This window comes from Macaca thibetana, chromosome 16 (genome assembly GCF_024542745.1).
Source record: "Macaca thibetana thibetana isolate TM-01 chromosome 16, ASM2454274v1, whole genome shotgun sequence".
Taxonomy (NCBI): Eukaryota; Metazoa; Chordata; class Mammalia; order Primates; family Cercopithecidae; genus Macaca; species Macaca thibetana.
This window is the reverse complement of record NC_065593.1, coordinates 13,587,082-13,606,208: the sequence shown is the minus strand read 5'-3', so window position 1 is coordinate 13,606,208 and position 19,127 is coordinate 13,587,082. Positions and strand designations below refer to the sequence as shown.

Below are 19,127 nucleotides of genomic sequence, written 5' to 3'. Positions count from 1 at the left end.
GACTCAGCCGACCTTCAGTCCTCACACCTCTTCCTCTAGGACTCAGAGTCCTGCCTTTCCATTAAACCAAGTTGTTTCCTTCCCTGTTGAAATCTCATTTCCCAGGATGTGCACTGTCTTCCCTGAAAAGTTCTCTTTTTCCTCTCTCCATCCCATCAGATTCAGCAGCAGTGGATGCTGTACACGATTCGGCTGGACCGCATGATGGAGGATGCCCTGCGTCTGAATGTGAAGTGGTCACTGCTAGAACTATCCAAGGCTATCAATGGGGATGGAAAGACCAGCCCAAACCCACTCTTCCAAGTCCTTGTCATTTTGAAGAATGATATGCAAGGAGGTGTGGCACAGGTAGGAACCGCTTTGCCCCCAAAATCTCAAAACCATTACATCTTATTTGTCAGTTTCACTTAATTCCTAAACTTGGTCCTTGGCCTGGACTTTATCCTGTGGCCTTCAGACCTGCTGCTGAAGTGTGTGACCTTCCCAGTCCTAAGGCTTATCTCTCCCTCTCCACTGGGTTCCTCACAGGTGGAATTCTCACCCACTCTGCAGACTTTGGCAGGTGTGGTCAATGACATTGGCAACCACCTCTTTTCCACCATCTCTGTCTTCCGCCACCTCCCTGACATTCTCACCAAGCGCAAGTTACATCGTGAACCCATTCAGACAGTTGTAGGTGAGTGGGCAACGGGGAGGGCACAAGGCACAGGGTTTCACAGGCTGTCGAGTGGGCCAGACCAGGAGGAGAGACCGGGGCTGTTTCCAGATGTACTGGGCCAGTCACCTCCATGACCTGGGGAAAACTCAGGTCAAGGGACCAGATCCGCTGGGCACAGTGGCTCATGCCTGTAATCCCAGCACTTTGGGAGGCCGAGGCAGGTGGGTCATTTGAGGTCAGGAGTTCGAGACTAGCCTGGCCAACATGACAAAACCCCATCTCAACTAAAAATACAAAAACTAGCCATGCATGGTGGCAGGTGCCCATAATCCCAACTGCTTAGGAGGCTGAGGCAAAGAATCACCCAGGAGGTGGAGGTTGCAGTGAGCTGAGATCATGCCACCGTACTCCAGCCTGGGTGACAGAGTGAGACTCCATCTAAAAAAAAAAAAATAGCGGGGGGGCCAGTTTGGGGAAGGGAGCAGGGGCACGGATGGGGGTTGAGATTAGGTGACCAATGCTCATGGGATTTGGGATTTGGGATGGGAGATGAGGAAAGACAAGCTTGGGACTGGGACTGGGACTAGGCTATAAGAGACCTAGATACCAACAGGCAAGACATCAGATCCTATGAAGGAGACATTAAGAGTCACATTTTTACTTTCTGCCTACTCCTTTACCTTCTAACGTGCATGTTTGAGCTGTATTTCTTTGGGAAGCTGGTTTTGGAGTGGAAGGTCTGGAGCAGTGGGCAGGGCCCAGGCAGAACTTGGGTTGGGGTGGAAGTCAGTGAGAAGCATTTTTCTTGATCCTTTGAAGAGCAAGATGAGGACATCAAGAAGATCCAGACCCAAATCAGCAGCGGCATGACTAACAACGCGGGCCTGCTGCAGAACTACCTCAAGACCTGGGACATGTACCGGGAGATCTGGGAGATCAACAAGGACTCTTTCATTCGTCGCTACCAGCGCCTCAACCCACCTGTCTCTTCTTTTGATGCCGACATTGCCCGGTGAGTGGTGAGGGTGGACTGAAAGTCTGTCTGTAGGAGGCACAGCACTAGAGGAGGAGCCCGGGCCTAGAGTCTTCGGAAGCAGGTGGTGGGGCTGAGGACGACATGTGTCCTCAACGACAGGAAAAGAACAAGACCTAGGACATTGGACCTTTGCTTCTCAAGGAGTAGAGATCAAGGAAGAGCTGGACATGATTTAGGTGAAAAGCAGTTGTCTAGGGGAGGATGGCAGGGCCTGGTGGGAAAAAGGAAATTCCAGAGATCTGGAAGATGAAAGAAATGAGCCCTTTTATTCTAAGAAGGCAGATGGGAGTTAAGTGGAAGATTCTTTTGTTTGTTTTATTTTGTTTGAGACAGGGTCTTGTTCCGTCATTGCCCAGGCTGAAGTGCAGTGATGTGATCATAGCTCACTGCGGCCTGGACCTCCTGGGCTCAAGTGATCCTCCTGCCTAACCCTCCCGAGTAGCTGGGACCACAGGCACATGCCACTATGCTTGGATAATTTTCTTTTCTTTTCTTTTTTTTTTTTTTAATTTTTTGTAGAGATTCTATGTTGCTCACTCTGGAAGAATTTTTTTTTTTTTTTTTTTTTAATTTCTTTTTTTTTTTTTTTTTTTTTTTTTTTTTTGAGACGGAGTCTCGCTCTGCCGCCCAGGCTGGAGTGCAGTGGCCGGATCTCAGCTCACTGCAAGCTCCGCCTCCCGGGTTCACGCCATTCTCCCGCCTCAGCCTCCCGAGTAGCTGGGACTACAGGCGCCCGCGACCGCGCCCGGCTAGTTTTTTGTATTTTTTTAGTATTTGAGACAGAGTCTCACTCTGTCACCCAGGCTGGAGTGCAGTGCAACCTCTGCTTCCCAGGTTCAAGCAATTCTCATGCCTCAGCCTCCCGAGTAGCTGGGATTACAGGCATCTACCACCACGCCTGGCTAATTTTTGTATTTTTAGTTCAGACGGGGTTTCACCATGTTGGCCAGGCTGGTCTCAAACTCCTGACCTCAAGTCATCCACCCGCCTCAGCCTCCCTCAGTGCTGGGATTACAGACGTGAGCCACCATGCTTGGCCTAGAAGAAGATCTTAATTTCTGATCTTTTTTTTTTTTTTGAGACGGAGTCTCCCTCTGTCACCCAGGCTGGAGTGCAGTGGCGCGATCTCGGCTGACTGCAAGCTCCGCCTCCCGGGTTCCTGCCATTCTCCTGGCTCAGCCTCCCGAGTAGCTGGGACTACAGGCGCCCACAACCGCGCCCGGCTAATTTTTTTTGTATTTTTAGTAGAGACGGGGTTTCACCGTGGTCTCGATCTCCTGACCTTGTGATCCGCCCATCTCGGCCTCCCAAAGTGCTGGGATTACAGGCGTGAGCCACCGTGCCGGGCCTTAATTTCTGATCTTAACTCACATCTTTTTATGGGCCTCTGGTCATTCATTCATTCATTCTGTAAACATTCCATAAACATGCATTGTATGGGCCATGAGGAGTTAAGGAAAAAAAAAAAAAAAAGAAAGAAAAGAAATGAGCAAGTTCTTTCCTCCTGAGGGCTCTAGAGTAGTAAGGAAGATAAAAGTACAGCTGAAAGAGCGGTGGCCGTGGTGTCACGAGAAGACTTGGAATCGCAGCTGTGCCACTTACTAGCTGTGTGACTTTAGGCAGGTTTTCTAGATTCTCTGGGCCTCAGTTTTCTGTGAAACAGATATTACACTACGTACCTTGGAACCTTGTGAAATGATTAAAGATACATGAAAGCACTTTGTAGGCTGCAGCCGTGGGCTCATGTACTGCATTATTACACAGCTGCACTGTGGTAAGTACTATGATGAAGGGATATAACATGCCAGGGCAGTTCAATGGAAGGAGAGAGGATTTCCAGCTGGGGATTTTAGGGAAGGCTTCCTGGAGGAAGGGACTTTGCATAGGATTTCAACAGGCAGAGATGGGCAGTGGGGAAGGCATTCCACATGGAGGAAATGGCATGAGCAAAGGCCTAAAGATGTGAGTCCGTGAGCACGTTCACCCTGCAGAGTGAGATCTGCAGCATAGGCACAGGAAAGGAAGAACGCAAAGGGGCTCTGCAGCAGCCAAGTGGATTCTCCCAACCACCGTATGAGGCAGGCTCTGTTATTATCACTGTGTTACAGATGAGGAAACCAAGGCTCACAGTTAAAAAAAACAAACAAAACCTGCTTGAGGTCATAGAACTAGGAAGCAGCACAGGGTGAACTCAACCCAGATCTGTGCCACTCTAAAGCTTTTTTTTTTTGAGATGGAGTCTCACCCTGTCACCCAGGCTGGAGTGCAGCGGCGCCATCTTGGCTCACTGCAGCCTCCGCCTCCTGGGTTCAAGTGATTCTCCTGCCTCAGCCTCCCCAGTAACTGGGATTACAGGCGCCCGCCACCACACCCAGTTAATTTTTGTATTTTTAGTAGAGACAAGGTTTCACCATGTTGGCTAGGCTGGTCTTGAACTCCTGACCTTGTGATTCACCCGCCTCAGCCTCCCAAAGTGCTGGGATTACAGGTGTAAGCCACCACGCCTGGCCTCACTCTAGAGCTTTGAATGCCAGACTAAGAAGTTTGACAGCTATTTTATAGCCAGTGACTGGGAAAATGACAGTCACAGCTGCATGGCTGGGGCAGATTGGAATGAGGGATGCCTGGGAGTAGAAGAACTCTCTAGAACTGCTGCCCAGATATGGGTGGAAGGAAATGAGACCTGGAGCCCGCGCTGGGACAGGGGGCATGTCTGAAGAAAATGACATTCTAGCTGGGATCCGGGGCTCTTGCAGCTACACAGAAGTTGCTAATAACGTGCAGAAAGAGGAGACCGTCACCAACATCCAGTTTGTGCTGCTGGACTGTTCGCACCTCAAGTTCTCCCTGGTGCAGCACTGCAATGAGTGGCAGAACAAGTTCACGACTCTGCTGAGGGAGATGGCTGCTGGGCGTCTCCTGGAGCTGCACACCTACCTGAAGGACAATGCAGAGAAGTGCGGGCTGGGGCGCCCTGCAGGAAGGGGCCAGGGGCAGGCCCTGGGCCTTCCACTCATTAGAGCTCCCTTTGCCCACCTTCAGAATCAGCCGCCCTCCCCAGACGCTGGAGGAACTGGGGGTCAGCTTGCAGCTCATGGATACCCTGCAGCACGATTTGGCCAACCTGGAGACTCAGATCCCTCCCATACATGAGCAATTTGCCATTCTTGAAAAGTACGAGGTGCCAGTCGAGGACAGTGTGAGTTCCTGTGGTGTTTGGTCTACCTGGAACCCGTATCGGCGGCAGATTGCAGGGGAGGCCCTTGGCTGTCCTCAGGGAGAGTAGAGAAGTGACAGGAGGAGGAGACTCCAGATTTGAAAGCCAAAGCTAGCTCAAACGATACCTTTACTTAGCTTCTGGATTTCTTTTTCCTTTTTTTTCTTTTCTTTTTCTTCCTCCTCTTCCTCTTCCTCTTCTTCTTCTTTTTTTTTTAAACAGAGTCTGGCTCTGTCACCCAGGCTGGAGAGCAGTGGCACGATCTCGGCCTACTGCAACCTCTGCCTCCCAGGCTCAAGTGATTCTCCTACTTCAGCCTCCCGAGTAGCTGGGACCACAGGTGCACGCCACCACACCTGACTGATTTTAGTATTTTTTGTAGAGATGGGGTCTCATTTTGTTGCCGAGGATGGTCTTAAACTCCTGAACTCAAGCAATCTGCTGACCTTGGCCTCTCAAAGTGCTGGGGTTATAGGTGTGAACCACTGCACCCAGCTGGTTTTACTTACTGCATTTACTTTTTTTTTTTTTTTTTTTTGAGACGGAGTCTCGCTCTGTAGCCCAGGCTGGAGTGCAGTGGCCGGATCTCAGCTCACTGCAAGCTCCGCCTCCCGGGTTCACGCCATTCTCCGGCCTCAGCCTCCCGAGTAGCTGGGACTACAGGCGCTGCCACCTCGCCTGGCTATTTTTTGTATTTCTTAGTAGAGACGGGGTTTCACCGTGTTAGCCAGGATGGTCTCGATCTCCTGACCTCGTGATCCGCCCATCTCAGCCTCCCAAAGTGCTGGGATTACAGGCTTGAGCCACCGCGCCCGGCCTGCATTTACTTTTTGTTTTTTGTTTTTTTTTGGTTTTGGCCTCATTCTCAGACAGACAGCTTTGAGACTGTTTTTTTTTTTTTTTTTGAGACAGGGCCTCCAACCATTCCCCAGCCTGGAGTGCAGTAGTGCAATCATGGCTCACTGCAGCCTCAACTTCCTGGGCTCAAGTGATCCACCTCAGCCCCCAGAGTAGCTGGGACTACAGGCATCTCAAGTGATCCTCCCACCTTGGCCTCCCAAAGTGCTGGGATCACAGGTGTGAGCCACCACACCCGGCCAGGGTTTCTTTTAGGCCCAGCAACTCACACTTTGACTTTTTTAGGCCTTGTCACATGTGCAAAACTCATCCCCAGACTCTGGTCTGGAGGATCAGAAAAGAGTCCTTAAAAGCCTTTATGAGAGGGCAGACCTCCTGCTCCTGGTCATCTGCCACTCTCTGACACCCCCAGGTCTTGGAGATGCTGGACAGTCTCAATGGGGAATGGGTTGTCTTCCAACAAACTCTGCTGGACAGTGAGCAAATGCTGAAGAAATACAAGGAGAAATTCAAGACAGGCCTGATCCACTCGGCAGATGACTTCAAGAAGAAAGCACATACGCTTCTGGAAGATTTCGAATTCAAAGGTACTACTTGATACACCTCTCCCGCTTCTTTAGCCTTTGTTTAGAGACCCCGCCTTCCAAGCCCAGGTCCTGGGAAGGGAGAACAGGGAGGGGAGGCGGAGGGTGGGTGCTGGGGCAAGGAAGAGCCACCGCTCAGGAGGAAAGGAGGAGGACACTCAGTGGCTCTCGTTTTGGGCACAGGTGCAGCTCATAGCATTTCTACTTTTCTTTTTTCTTTCTGTTTTTTTTTTTTTTTTTTTTTTTTTTTTTTTTTTTTGAGATGGAATCTCTCTCTGTTGCCAGTCTGGAGTGCAGTGGCTCGATCTCAGCTCACTGCAACCTCTACCTCCTGGGTTTAAGCAATTCTTCTGCCTCAGCCACCCGAGTAGCTGGGACTGCAGGCGCGTGCGCCACCATGCCTGGCTAATTTTTGTATTTTTAGTAGAGACGGGGTTTCACCGTGTTGGCCAGGATAGTCTCGATCTCTTGACCTTGTGATCCGCCTGCCTCAGCCTCCCAAAGTGCTGGAATTACAGGCGTGAGCCACCGCGACCGGCCCCCATTTCTACTTTTTTTTTTTTGTTTTTTGAGACGGAGTCTCGCTCTGTCTCCCAGGCTGGAGTGCAGTGGCACTATCTCCACTCACTGCAAGCTCCGCCTCCTGGGTTCACGCCGTTCTCCTGCCTCAGCCTCCCATGTGGCTGGGACTACAGGCGCCCGCCACCGCGCCCGGATAATTTTTGTATTTTTAGTAGAGACGGGGTTTCACTGTGTTAGTCAGGATGGTCTCGATCTCCTGACCTCGTGATCCGCCCATCTCGGCCTCCCAAAGTGCTGGGATTACAGGCGTGAGCCACGGCGCCCGGCCCATTTCTACTTTTCTTATCCCGACTTTCGTATTCCATCTGTTCCTGACTCTCAAGCCGCATTTAGGAGTTTTTGCTAAGATTAACCATCATTCTTTCAATGCGTTCCCTCTTGTTCTCCTTCCCTTCCCTCTCTCACATGAGGAGAGAGGTGAGATTTGCCCACAAAGAGATAGGAGAGCCGTGGCTGTCCTTGCCAGATGTGAGCGGGAAGCTGAGCTTCATCCTGAATCCTCCACAGGCCCTTTCACCAGCAACGTGGGATACATGTCTGCCCTAGACCAGATCGGACAAGTGCGGGCCATGCTGATGACCATGCGGGAAGAGGAAAACAGTCTCCGAGCCAACCTGGGCATCTTCAAGATCGAGCAGCCACCCTCTAAGGACCTTCAGAACCTGGAGAAGGTGGTGTGCTGAGCGAGGACCCTGTGGTCACTGTCGATAAGGGGCAGGGACAGGATAATGGGTCCTTAGCACCCACAAAGGCAGTGGGACGGGAGAGGAGCTCACGAGGAGCTTTTGTTTCAGTTGAGGTAAAATTCACATAACAAAATTAATTATTATTATTTTTTTGAGACAGAGTCTTACTCTCTTGCCCAGGCTGGAGTGTGGTTGCGCAATCTCGGCTCACTGTAACCTCTGTCGCCCGGGTTCAAACGATTCTCATGCCTCAGACTCCCGAGTAGCTGGGATTACAAGCATCCACCACTATGCCTGGCTACTTTTTGTATTTTTAGTATAGAGATGGGGTTTTACCATATTGTCCAGGCTGGTCTCGAACTCCTGACCTCAGGTGATCCACCTGCCTCAACCTCCCAAAGTGCTGGGATTACAGGTGTGAGCCACGGCGCCCCACCAAAATTAACCATTTTGAAGTGAACAATTAGTGACATTTAGTGATTCACACCACCTCCATCTAATTCCCAAACATTTGTATTACCCTAAAGGAAACTCTGCCTCTTAGCAGTCACGTCCATCCCCCGTCCCCTGCCCCAGTCAGTTATGAGCCTATTTTCCAGCTGTGTGATTTGCCTATTCTGGACACTTCATACAAATGGAACCATATCATACGTGGCCTTTTTAATCTGACTTCTTTCGTTTAGCATAATGTCTTCAAGGTTCATCCATGGTGTAGCATGGATCAGTACTTTTTAAAATGGCTGAATATTCATATTTGAATATTGTATGAATTTACCACATTTTGTTTACCATTCACCAGTTGATGGACATTTGGGTTATTTCCACCTTTTAGCTAAAGGGAGTAGCGCTGCCATGAACACGCGTGGACTTGTATTTGTCTGAACACCTGTTCCCTATTCTTGTGGGTGTGAGCCTAGGGGTGCAATTGCTAGATCATATGGAAACTCTATGTTTAACTTTTTGAGGAGCTGCCAAGCCATTTTCCACAGCAGCTGCACCATTTCACATTCTCACTAGCAGTGTACAAGGCTTCCTATTTCTCCATGTCTCCATGCCAACACTTATTTACCTTTTTTTTTTTTTTTTTTTGGTTCTAGCCATCCTAGCGGGTGTGAAGTGGTATCTCACTGAGCTTTTGATTTGCATTTTCCTAATGACTCATGACATTGAGGATCTTTTCCTGTGCTTGTTCCTTGATAAGGAACAAGGCGACAGAGTGGAGAAATTTATGTGGACGGAGGAGGCCGCTGTATTATCTAGAGGGAAAGCGTCACAGAGCGAGAGCAGCGAAGGGCCTGGGCGTCCGTCGGGGAGGAGGAGGGCAGGTGCCACTTCATGCAATGCGCCTTTCTGCTCTGTAGGAGCTTGATGCCCTCCAGCAAGTCTGGGAGATCACACGAGACTGGGAGGAGAACTGGAATGAGTGGAAGACTGGCCGGTTCCTGACCCTGCAGACCGAAACCATGGAGACCATGGCCCACGGGCTGTTTCGTCGCCTCACAAGATTAGCCAAAGAGTATAAGGTGGGGAGAAACAGGGCGGGGAGGCGGAAGAGAAGCTAGTGGAGGATCGGGGTCTATTCCCAGGGAGGTCGTCGGGTCTTCTGATGCCCCCAACTTTTGCTCAGGACCGAAACTGGGAAATTATTGAAACCACTCGCTCAAAAATAGAGCAGTTCAAGAGGACCATGCCTCTCATCTCAGACCTACGGAACCCTGCCCTTAGAGAGAGGTGAGGCTGCCCCTCTGCTCCCGGGTGTCCACTCTGCCCCGCTGGCCTGCGCCACCACCTGGTCCCTCCCATTCTCCTCTCCACGGTGTTCACAGCTCTCTCTTCCCCTTTGTCCACAAATGTATGTCTTTTTCTCTTTCCTCTTTTTAACAAACATTTAATTTTGATGGACGCATGAAAATTGCATACACTTATGGTGTACAGCATAATGTTTTGAAATATGTACACATTGCAGAATGGCTAAATTGAGCTAATTATCATATGCATTACCTCACATACCTATTTTTTGTAGTGAGAATACTGAAAAGCTACTCTCAGTGGTTTTCAAGTGTACAATAGATTGTTATCAACCATTGTTGCCACAATGTACAGGAGATCATCCCTCTTGTTTAACTGAAATTTTGTGTCCTTTGACCAACACCTCCCCAACTCTCCACCTACCACCCCCAGTCCCTGATAACCAGCATTCAATTCTGCTTCTGTGAGTTCAACCTGTTCGGACTTCACATATGACATATGAGTGCGATCATGCGGTGTTTGTCTTTCTTTGCCTGGCTTATTTCGCTTAGCAAAATGTCCTCCAGGTTCTTCCATGTTGTTGCAAATGACAGGATTTTCTTCTGTCCTGTGGCTGAAGATATTTCACTGTATATATGCACCACATTTTCATCCTCCATTCATCGCCTGATGGACACTCAGGGTGATTCCACATCGTGGCTATTGCGAATAGTGCTCAGTGAACATGTGGCACAGACACCAAGCCTGCCACTGTCCTCTGCTTCTTGCACTGTCTCAGGTCATCCAGCCTTGCTGACTCTTGTTCTCTGCCCCCTGCCCTGGGGCCTCCCGCTGTCTGAGAGGGAGTTGTCTATCATGACTAAGCCTTATGTCTTTTTTTTTTTTCTTTTTCTGGGAGGTAGACAGAGTCTCACTCTGTTGCCCAGGCTGGGGTGCAGTGCTGTGATCTCGGCTCACTATAACCTTCGCCTCGCGGGTTCAAGCAATTCTTGTGCCTCAGCCTCCCGAGTAACTGGGATTACAAGCACCCGCTACCATGCTCGGCTAATTTTTGTATTTTTAGTAGAGATGGAGTTTTGCCATGTTGGCCAAGATGGTCTTGAACTCCTGGCCTCAAGTGGTCCGCCCGCCTTGGCCTCCCAAAGTGCTTGGATTACAGGCGTGAGCCACCCGGCCCGGCCCGCCTTATGTCTTTTGTTATACAAAAGATTTTATTTTGAGATAGCCAAAAGTATAACTTTCTTTCTGTATGGTTTTTGCCTTTGTGCCTTGTTTAGGAAGACCTTTCCTATCCCAAAGTTACAAATACATCCTCTTCATTCTGTCTTCTAATGCTTTGTGTTTCTCAGGTTTAACTCCTTTAATCCGTCAGAATTTATCATATGGTAGAGAATGCATCTCGAGCCATTGGGGATAGATTTATAAAAATGAAGTAATTTTTATAAATGGTGTTTTAATAATGATCTATCCATTTAAGAGAAAATAATTTTGCTTCTTCGTCTTTCTTCCAGTATAATGTTTTTGGCAATGCCGAAACCATTAAGTGTTATACGGTTATGTATAACCTAACCACTTTATTTGCTTACATTACTTAACCTCTCTAAGCCTCAGTTTTCTCATCCGTAAATGGAATAATAATAATTCCTAATTTATAGAGTAGCCATGAGAATGATATGAGATGTTTCATGTAAGGCCTTTACTCAGTGTAGATCTAGAGTAAACCTGCGGTGATTCGTTGTATGTTTTGTGGGCGCAGCTGCCTCAACTCCCTCTCCAGATAATCCACTCCTGGAGGGTCTCACCTCAATCTTCGTATTCCCCATGGTGCCTATGATTGCATCTTCAAACCTGTTTAGCAAAATGAGTTGAATCATGAATTAATAACTACGCAGAATCACAGTGTCCCAGTGGGAGACAGCACTGGGAGTGATGGTAATGCTCCTGACCTCACACCCTCCTGTTCCTGGCTGCAGGCACTGGGACCAGGTCAGGGATGAGATCCAGCGAGAGTTTGATCAGGAATCTGAAAGCTTCACCTTGGAGCAGATTGTGGAGCTTGGGATGGATCAGCACGTGGAGAAAATTGGGGAGATCTCTGCTTCAGCAACTAAAGAGCTGGCTATAGAAGTGGTACGACCCTCCTCTCCCATGCTCCCACACCTCCTGCACCTCCTGGAGCACAGGCTTCCAGCTGTTCATCATCTGATGATGCCTCTCAGCTCCTGTTCCCTTTAGGGAAGAGATACCTGACTGCTGTGTCCCCCAATTTCTCTCCACAGGCTTTACAAAACATTGCCAAGACCTGGGATGTGACTCAGCTCGACATAGTACCCTACAAGGATAAAGGCCATCATCGGCTCAGGTTGGGGGAGCTGGGGCTCCAGGAGAAGAGGGGGCTGTGTGACCTGGGCTGCAGCGTGGGGCCAAGGTTGGGCAGGTGGGGATGGACTATGATTTTGACCCCTTGTGTCCCAGAGGTACAGAAGAAATATTCCAGGCGCTGGAAGATAACCAGGTAGCTCTGTCTACCATGAAGGCATCTCGCTTTGTCAAGGCCTTTGAGAAGGATGTGGATCACTGGGAACGCTGCCTCTCCCTCATTCTGGAGGTTATTGAGATGATTCTCACAGTGCAGCGTCAGTGGATGTACTTAGAGGTCAGGACTCAGCGCCCAAGCTTTTCCTGCTTCCTGCTTTTCCTCCTTCATTTGCTTAAGACCTATATTTTGCCCTGTTATCAGCCTCATTCTCCTACCTTTAAAGTCACTCTTCATCTAGGACCCAGCTGTCTGATTCTTAGGTATTACCTCTCACCTTAGATTCCCTCCCTAACAAGTTTTTGTTCTTCTTCCTAGATTTTTCTTCCATTTTTCTTCTTAGACCCAAGTACCTGGCCCCCGACTTCCAACTTTCCTTGTAGAACTTGGGCATCTTGGCCTTTGACTTCTGGCACTCTGTATCTTCTACTCAACTGTCACCCACGATCTGGGAACAGGGAGCAGAGGGTGGAGAGTGTGTAAGAAGTGGCCTCTCACCCCAATTTTTGGCCCCCTCAGAATATCTTCCTAGGAGAAGACATCCGCAAGCAGCTGCCCAATGAATCAGCCTTATTTGACCAGGTCAACAGCAACTGGAAAGCCATCATGGACAGGATGAACAAGGACAACAATGCTCTCCGGAGCACCCATTACCCAGGTCAGAGCTCCAGGGCTGCTGCCCTGACACAGCTTCGGCAGGCACTCTGCTTGGTCATGGTTGCATGTTTCATTGATTAAAAAGACTGATGCCCCCAGCTCTCATAACATGTCCCATCTCCATCACCTCTTCTAAGCATTAGATCACAATTCCATAAATTAAACTCAACAAGTATTTGCGTGGAGTATAATAATGTAGTGGTTAAAAGCATGGGATATGGAATCAGTCAGATTAGTTTATTTATTTATTAAAAAAAATTTGTTCTTGAGACGGAGGTTTGTGCATTGCCCAGGCTGGAGTACAGTGGTGCAATCTGGGCTCACTGCACTGTCCACCTCCTGGGTTCAAACGATTCTCCTGCTTCAGCCTCCCAAGTAGCTGGGGAATACAAGCATGTGCCACCACCTCTGGCTAATTTTTTAAATTTTTAGTAGAGCTGGGCTTTCACCAAGTTGGCCAGGCTGGTCTCGAACTCCTGACCTCAGGTGATCCACCTCCGTCAGTCTCCCAAAGTGCTGGGATTACAGGTATGAGCCACTGAGCCCAGCCTACATTGACTTTAGTTTAGCAGATTAGCCTTCAGCCATGGGATGGGGTAGGGTATGGGGAAGAAAGGGATGAACACATGGTAAGATGAACACATAGTGAGGGCTGGTTGACTGGGGGAGACTGGGGTAGAGAATCAGGGAGTCAGGTTTGACAACGGGCATCTAGAATGGGCATCCTGTGGTGAAGAATTCTGGCGGGGGTACAGAGGACCTCTTCATTTTACCTAGGGCTAGTCTTAACAGTGCTTCATTTTCCAAGAGCCTTCAGTATACACATCAATAAAAATAACTTTAATTATTCTGATAAAAGGTAAACATGAAAAGTTATGATATGCAAAGTTGAATGACAATGACTGATATTATTTGAAATAATTGATTGAATTATATTTCGGAACAATTTATAAGCAAAGCCAAAAAAACAATGATCCCTTTGTTGAATGCACAGAATAAATCCATCTTGTCCACGGCTACTGAGTCTGCCTGTGATCTCTGGGGGTCACTCAGGTTTGCACTCACAGGACCCAACAGCCTGTAGACCCTGTGTTTGAAGGCATGAGGGTTACCTCTGAGTCACACTCACTAGTGTCCCTCCTTTCTTCAGAAAGCTAGAAACTAGGAAGACAAGGGGAAAATCAATCAAGACCTAAGGTATGGGGCTGTAGGCTGGGAGGAAACTAACATTATTGAGAAGCTACCGATGTGAATACATTTCAATTAGTACTCGCATTGGTTTTTTTTGTTTGTTTTTTGAGACGGAGTTTCGCTCTTGTTGCCCAGGCTGAAGTGCAATGGCGCGATCTCAGCTCACCACAACCTCCACCTCCCAGTTCAAGCAATTCTCCTGCCTCAGTCTCCCAAGTAGCTGGGATTATAGGCGTGTGCCACCACACCCACCTACGTTTGTATTTTTTTTTAGTAGAGACGGGGTTTCACCATGTTGGTCAGGCTGGTCTCACTCTCTGACCTCAAGTGATCCACCCGCCTCGGCCTCCCAGACTGCTGGGGTTACAGGCGTGAACCACCACCGCTGGCCTCACGTTGATTTTTGAGATGGATTTTATTGCCATTTTATACACAAAGGGGTCAAAACTCGATGAGGTGAATTGACATGCCAGTAAGTGAAAGAACTACTGTTTGATTGGGAGTCTTCTGCCGCCTGTTCTGGAACTCTTTTTGCTGTGACATGAGGGACACTGGCAAGCCCAGTCCTTGTAGATTTCTTTCACTGTGTGCACATGACATGTATCTAAAGTGATTTAGCTTGCTAGATTGTGTACATGGAGGGAAATCTCTACTTTTCAGAAGCTCTTGGGTGGGCCAGTGGATCCCTAAGTTCTTCCCCCAGCCCTTCTTTTCTTTTTTTGCCTATGGGAAATGAAGGAAGATGGACCCCCAAGTTCTTCGGTGGGTGTGTTATACAGTGTCCCCCGCTACCCACTGGGGATATGTTCCAAGACCCCCCAGTAGATGCCTGACACCTCAGATAGTCCTGAATCCAATTGCCATCAATCAGAACATGTTTCTGTTTGTGTTTGCCTCCCATAAATTCAATGCCCTTCCCATCTTAACTAAGCACTTGTTATGCACCGAGGCTGTAACTTTTGCAGTTTGAGGTGCGACAGCAAAACTATCATGAATTTCTTTTTCCTTTGTCACAGTTTCGCAGATAGAAGATTCAGATTCTTTTTTTTTTTTTTTTTTTTTTTTTGAGACGGAGTCTTGCTCTGTCGCCTAGGTTGGAGTATGGTGGTGCGATCTCAGCTCACTGCAACTTCCACCTTCTGGGTTTAAGCGATTCTCCTGCCTCAGCCTCCCGAGTAGCTTGGCTTACAGGCACCTGCCACCACGCCCGGCTAATTTTTGTATTTTTAGTAGAGATGGGATTTCACCATGGTGGCCAGGCTGGTCTTGAACTCCTAATCTCGAGTGATCCGCCCACCTCGGCCTCCCAAGTATTGGGATGACAGGTGTTAGCCACTGCACCCGGCCAGAAGATTCATTCTTACTGTAGATCTCAGCAACCTCAGTTGAGAACTTTCACCTTTTCACTTAAAGGAAGGAAGCTCTTTATGGAAGCACTTTACGGCTTCTCTTTGGCGTATCTGAATTGGCAGCATCACTACTCTTGCACTTTTGCTTACATTATTAAGTTAAATAAGAGTCACTTGAACACAGGCACTGCTGTGATGTCACAACAGTCGATCTGATAACCGAGAGGGCTACTAAATGACTCACGGGCAGGGAACCTCTTCAGCGTGGAGACGCTGGACAGAGGGATCATTCACATCCTGGGGGACAGAGCAGGATGGTGAGAGATTGCATCACACTACTCAGAACAGTGTGCAATTAAAACCTAGGAATTGTTTATTTCTGGAATTTTCCATTCAGTATTTTCGGACCACAGTTGTCTGCAGGTAGTTGCAACCATGGAAAGTGAAACTGTGGATAAGGGGAAGTTACTGTATTAATGAAGTCATGGCCGGGCGCGGTGGCTCAAGCTTGTAATCTCAGCACTTTGGGAGGCCGAGACGGGCGGATCACGAGGTCAGGAGATCGAGACCGTCCTGGCTAACCCGGTGAAACCCCGTCTCTACTAAAAATACAAAAAACTAGCCGGGCGAGGTGGCGGGCGCCTGTAGTCCCAGCTACACAGGAGGCTGAGGCAGGAGAATGGCGTAAACCCGGGAGGTGGAGCTTGCAGTGAGCTGAGATCCGGCCCCTGCACTCCAGCCTGGGCGACAGAGCGAGACTCCATCTCAAAAAAAAAAAAAAAAATTAATGAAGTCATATATGATGTATCATTAATGCATAAATAGTAACCTGTACAATAGTGCATAATGAATAGTGAGTCATGAATTAATGGAGAGAATGGGATGAGCATGATAGAGGGTCTGGGGATACTTCTTTGCATCCAGAAACCCTCATGGCAGTCTGTGCCCCGCTGCTCAAGAGCTGGCAAAGAACACAGAGTTGGGGCATCCAGATCCCCCCAGGGCAGTGGAAAGAAGGCCATCAAATGGCATTCATCGCGCTTCTTCCCAGGCCTCCTGGACACATTGACAGAAATGAACACAATCCTGGAAGATATTCAGAAGTCTCTGGATATGTATTTAGAGACCAAGCGACATATTTTCCCCCGCTTCTACTTCTTGTCCAATGATGACCTACTGGAGATTCTGGGCCAGTCCCGAAACCCAGAGGCTGTGCAGCCACACCTCAAAAAATGCTTTGACAACATCAAGTTGCTGAGAATCCAGAAGGTCGGTAGAAGTGGCCACAATGAGATGGTGGGTGGGTATGAAAGGCTTTGGAAGGGACCCTGCCCTCCCAACAGGAGGGCCATGTTAATTAATGATTCTCGATTCTCAGGAGATAGAACTTCTTCGAATTGGTAATATTGAGAGGAGGGGAGAGGAGCAGTAATTACCCTCAAAAGGCCCCAGTACTTCTAGGCGGATACCAAGCGTGGGCCGGCCAGGCTCTGAGCAGCTTCTGTTTTCTGCAGGTTGGAGGGTCCAGCAGCAAATGGGAAGCTGTGGGAATGTTCTCCGGTGACGGCGAGTACATTGATTTCCTCCACTCAGTACTTTTAGAAGGGCCTGTGGAGGTGAGTTGTGGTGAGGGTCTGAGGACCTAGCTGATTCTTCTTCCTGCAGACAGTTCACCTGGGCCGGGCACGGTGGCTCACACCTGTAATCCCAGCACTCTGGTAGGCCGAGGCGGGCGGATCCCCTGAGGTCGGGAGTTCCAGACCACCCTGACCAACATGGAGAAACCCCGTCTCTACTAAAAGTACAAAATTAGCCGGGAGTGGTGGCGCATGCCTGTAATCCCAGCTATTCAGGAGGCTGAGGCAGGAGAATCGCTCAAACCTGGGAGGCGGAGGTTGCAGTGAGCTGAGATCGCGCCATTGCACTCCAGCCTGGGCAATAAGAGTGAGACTCCATCTCAAAAAAAGAAAAAGAAAAAAAAAGAAAGTTCACCTGGCTCCATGAGGAGAGAAGATCTCTGTAAATGGCCGATAGTCACTCTTTCCCCTCCCACCTGCCATTCCTAACAATGATCATCTCTGCTCTGAACTGAAATTTCCTTCTGAAAGTCAGATCATCTGCCTCAGAGCCTCCATTTCTCTCAGGGACCCAAGCCAGCCGTTGCCCATTCCTGCTTTTCTCTGGGTACAAAGCCCTGGAGTGCCGCTTCCTAACTGCCTTCCCTGTGGAGGACCTTGGCCGTGCCCCTGAGGCTGAGCTACCCTATTCTCCCACCTCCCCCTAGTCCTGGCTCGGCGATGTGGAACGGACCATGAGGGTGACCCTGCGGGACCTTCTCCGGAACTGCCGCCTGGCCCTCAAGAAGTTCCTCAACAAGAGGGACAAATGGGTGAAGGAGTGGGCTGGCCAGGTGAGTTGGGGTCAACAGAAATGAGGGAACAAGGGGCCAGGCATGGTGGCTCACACCTGTAATCCCAGCACTTTGGGAGGCCAAGGCGGCCAGATCACTTGAGGTCAGAAGTTCAAGACCAGCCTGGCCAACGTGGTGAAACCCTGTCTCTACTAAAAACACAAAAAATTATCTGGTGTGGTGATGCACACCTGTAATCCCAGTTTCTCAGGAGGCAGGAAAATAGCTTGAACCCAGGAGGCGAAGGTTGCAATGAGCCAAGACCGTGCCACTGCACTCCAGCCTGGGTGACAAAGTAAGACTCCATCTAAAAAAATTTAAAAAATTAAAAAAAATTTAAAAAAAAAGAAAGAAAAAAAAAGAAAGAAATGAAGAAATGAGGGAACAAGAAGATAGAGTTAAAAAGATGGAGTTAAAAGGAGGTGGCCAGTGGAAAGACAGAATCTTGAGTCTCACACAATGTGGTTTCTTACCCCCCTTTCTGGGCTGTGCTCTGGTCACTCCCAGCTGGACCCTTAGCTCCTGACCTGAGGCCCATGTCCCATCTTTCAGAGCAGATTGGGTGCAGTTGGGAGAGGCACACAGTTCTTGAAATAACTGGGACTTGGGAGCTGGGCTGTGTGGATGGCCGAGGACAGGGCTTTGGAACATGGCTTCTGCACATCCTCAGATGGTGATCACTGCCAGTCAGATCCAGTGGACGGCTGATGTCACCAAGTGCCTGCTGACAGCGAAGGAGCGGGGAGACAAGAAAATCCTCAAGGTCATGAAGAAGAAGCAGGTGGGAGGCCGAGCACAGTGGCTGATGCTTGTAATCCCAGCACTTTGGGAGGCAGAGGTGGGAGGACCCCACTCACTTGAGCCCAGGAGTTCGAGACCAGCCTGGGCAATATGGTGAAACCCCTTCTTTACCAAAAAATACAAAAATTAGCTGGTGGCACACCCAGGAGGTTGAGGCTGCAGTGAGCTGAGATCGTACCACTGCACTCCAGCCTGGGCAACAGAGCAAGACTCTGTCTCAAAAAAAAAAAGGCTGGGCACAGTGGCTCACGCATGTAATCCCAGCACTTTGGGAGGCCGAGGCAGGCGGATCACGAGGTCAGGAGATTGAGACCATCCTGGCTAACACGGTGAAACCCCGTCTCTATTAAAAATACAAAAAATTAGCCAGGCATGGTGGCGGGCGCCTGTAGTCCCAGCTACTCGGGAGGCTGAGGCAGGAGAATGGCGTGAACCCAGGAGTTGGAGGTTGCAGTGAGCCAAGATCTCGCCACTGCACTCCAGCCTGCGCGACAGAGTGAGACTCTGTCTCAAAAAAAAAAAAAAAAAAAAAAAAAAAAAAGAAAAGAAAAGAAAAGAAAAGAAAAAAAGCAGGTGGGTGCTCTGCAAGTATGGGCTAGGTCTGGAGCTAGAATTGCAGGGAGGAAGCAGTCAGAATTAGAGGTGAGCTGGTGGAAAAGGGCCAGAGCAAGGGTGCTTTATGATGGAAGTCCAGTGCGGGCAGTCCGCGGTGGAGCAGAATTACCAGGAGTTACAGCAGGTGGGGTCAGCACCGGGTTGGAAGCGGTGCTGGGTGGGGGTGAGGGGTGATCGGGCTTTGGCGACATTGCTCTG

At 49.1% G+C, this 19,127-nt stretch overlaps 1 protein-coding gene across 4 annotated transcripts in view; it reads left to right on the top strand.

Annotated features, from left to right (window-relative positions):
* Positions 1-19,127, top strand: part of DNAH2 (dynein axonemal heavy chain 2) — a 122,338-nt gene that overhangs the window by 44,348 nt on the left and 58,863 nt on the right. For all 4 annotated transcript variants that reach the window (XM_050765148.1, XM_050765147.1, XM_050765149.1 and 1 more), the window contains 17 exons: positions 160-348; positions 529-676; positions 1,478-1,670; positions 4,451-4,651; positions 4,737-4,893; positions 6,182-6,356; positions 7,443-7,606; positions 8,983-9,144; positions 9,249-9,352; positions 11,344-11,500; positions 11,650-11,732; positions 11,846-12,026; positions 12,426-12,564; positions 16,155-16,372; positions 16,618-16,719; positions 17,388-17,513; positions 18,184-18,294. In XM_050765148.1, coding sequence (XP_050621105.1) covers positions 160-348; positions 529-676; positions 1,478-1,670; positions 4,451-4,651; positions 4,737-4,893; positions 6,182-6,356; positions 7,443-7,606; positions 8,983-9,144; positions 9,249-9,352; positions 11,344-11,500; positions 11,650-11,732; positions 11,846-12,026; positions 12,426-12,564; positions 16,155-16,372; positions 16,618-16,719; positions 17,388-17,513; positions 18,184-18,294 — 2,610 coding nt within the window. The remainder of the gene's footprint in view (positions 1-159; positions 349-528; positions 677-1,477; positions 1,671-4,450; positions 4,652-4,736; positions 4,894-6,181; positions 6,357-7,442; positions 7,607-8,982; positions 9,145-9,248; positions 9,353-11,343; positions 11,501-11,649; positions 11,733-11,845; positions 12,027-12,425; positions 12,565-16,154; positions 16,373-16,617; positions 16,720-17,387; positions 17,514-18,183; positions 18,295-19,127) is intronic.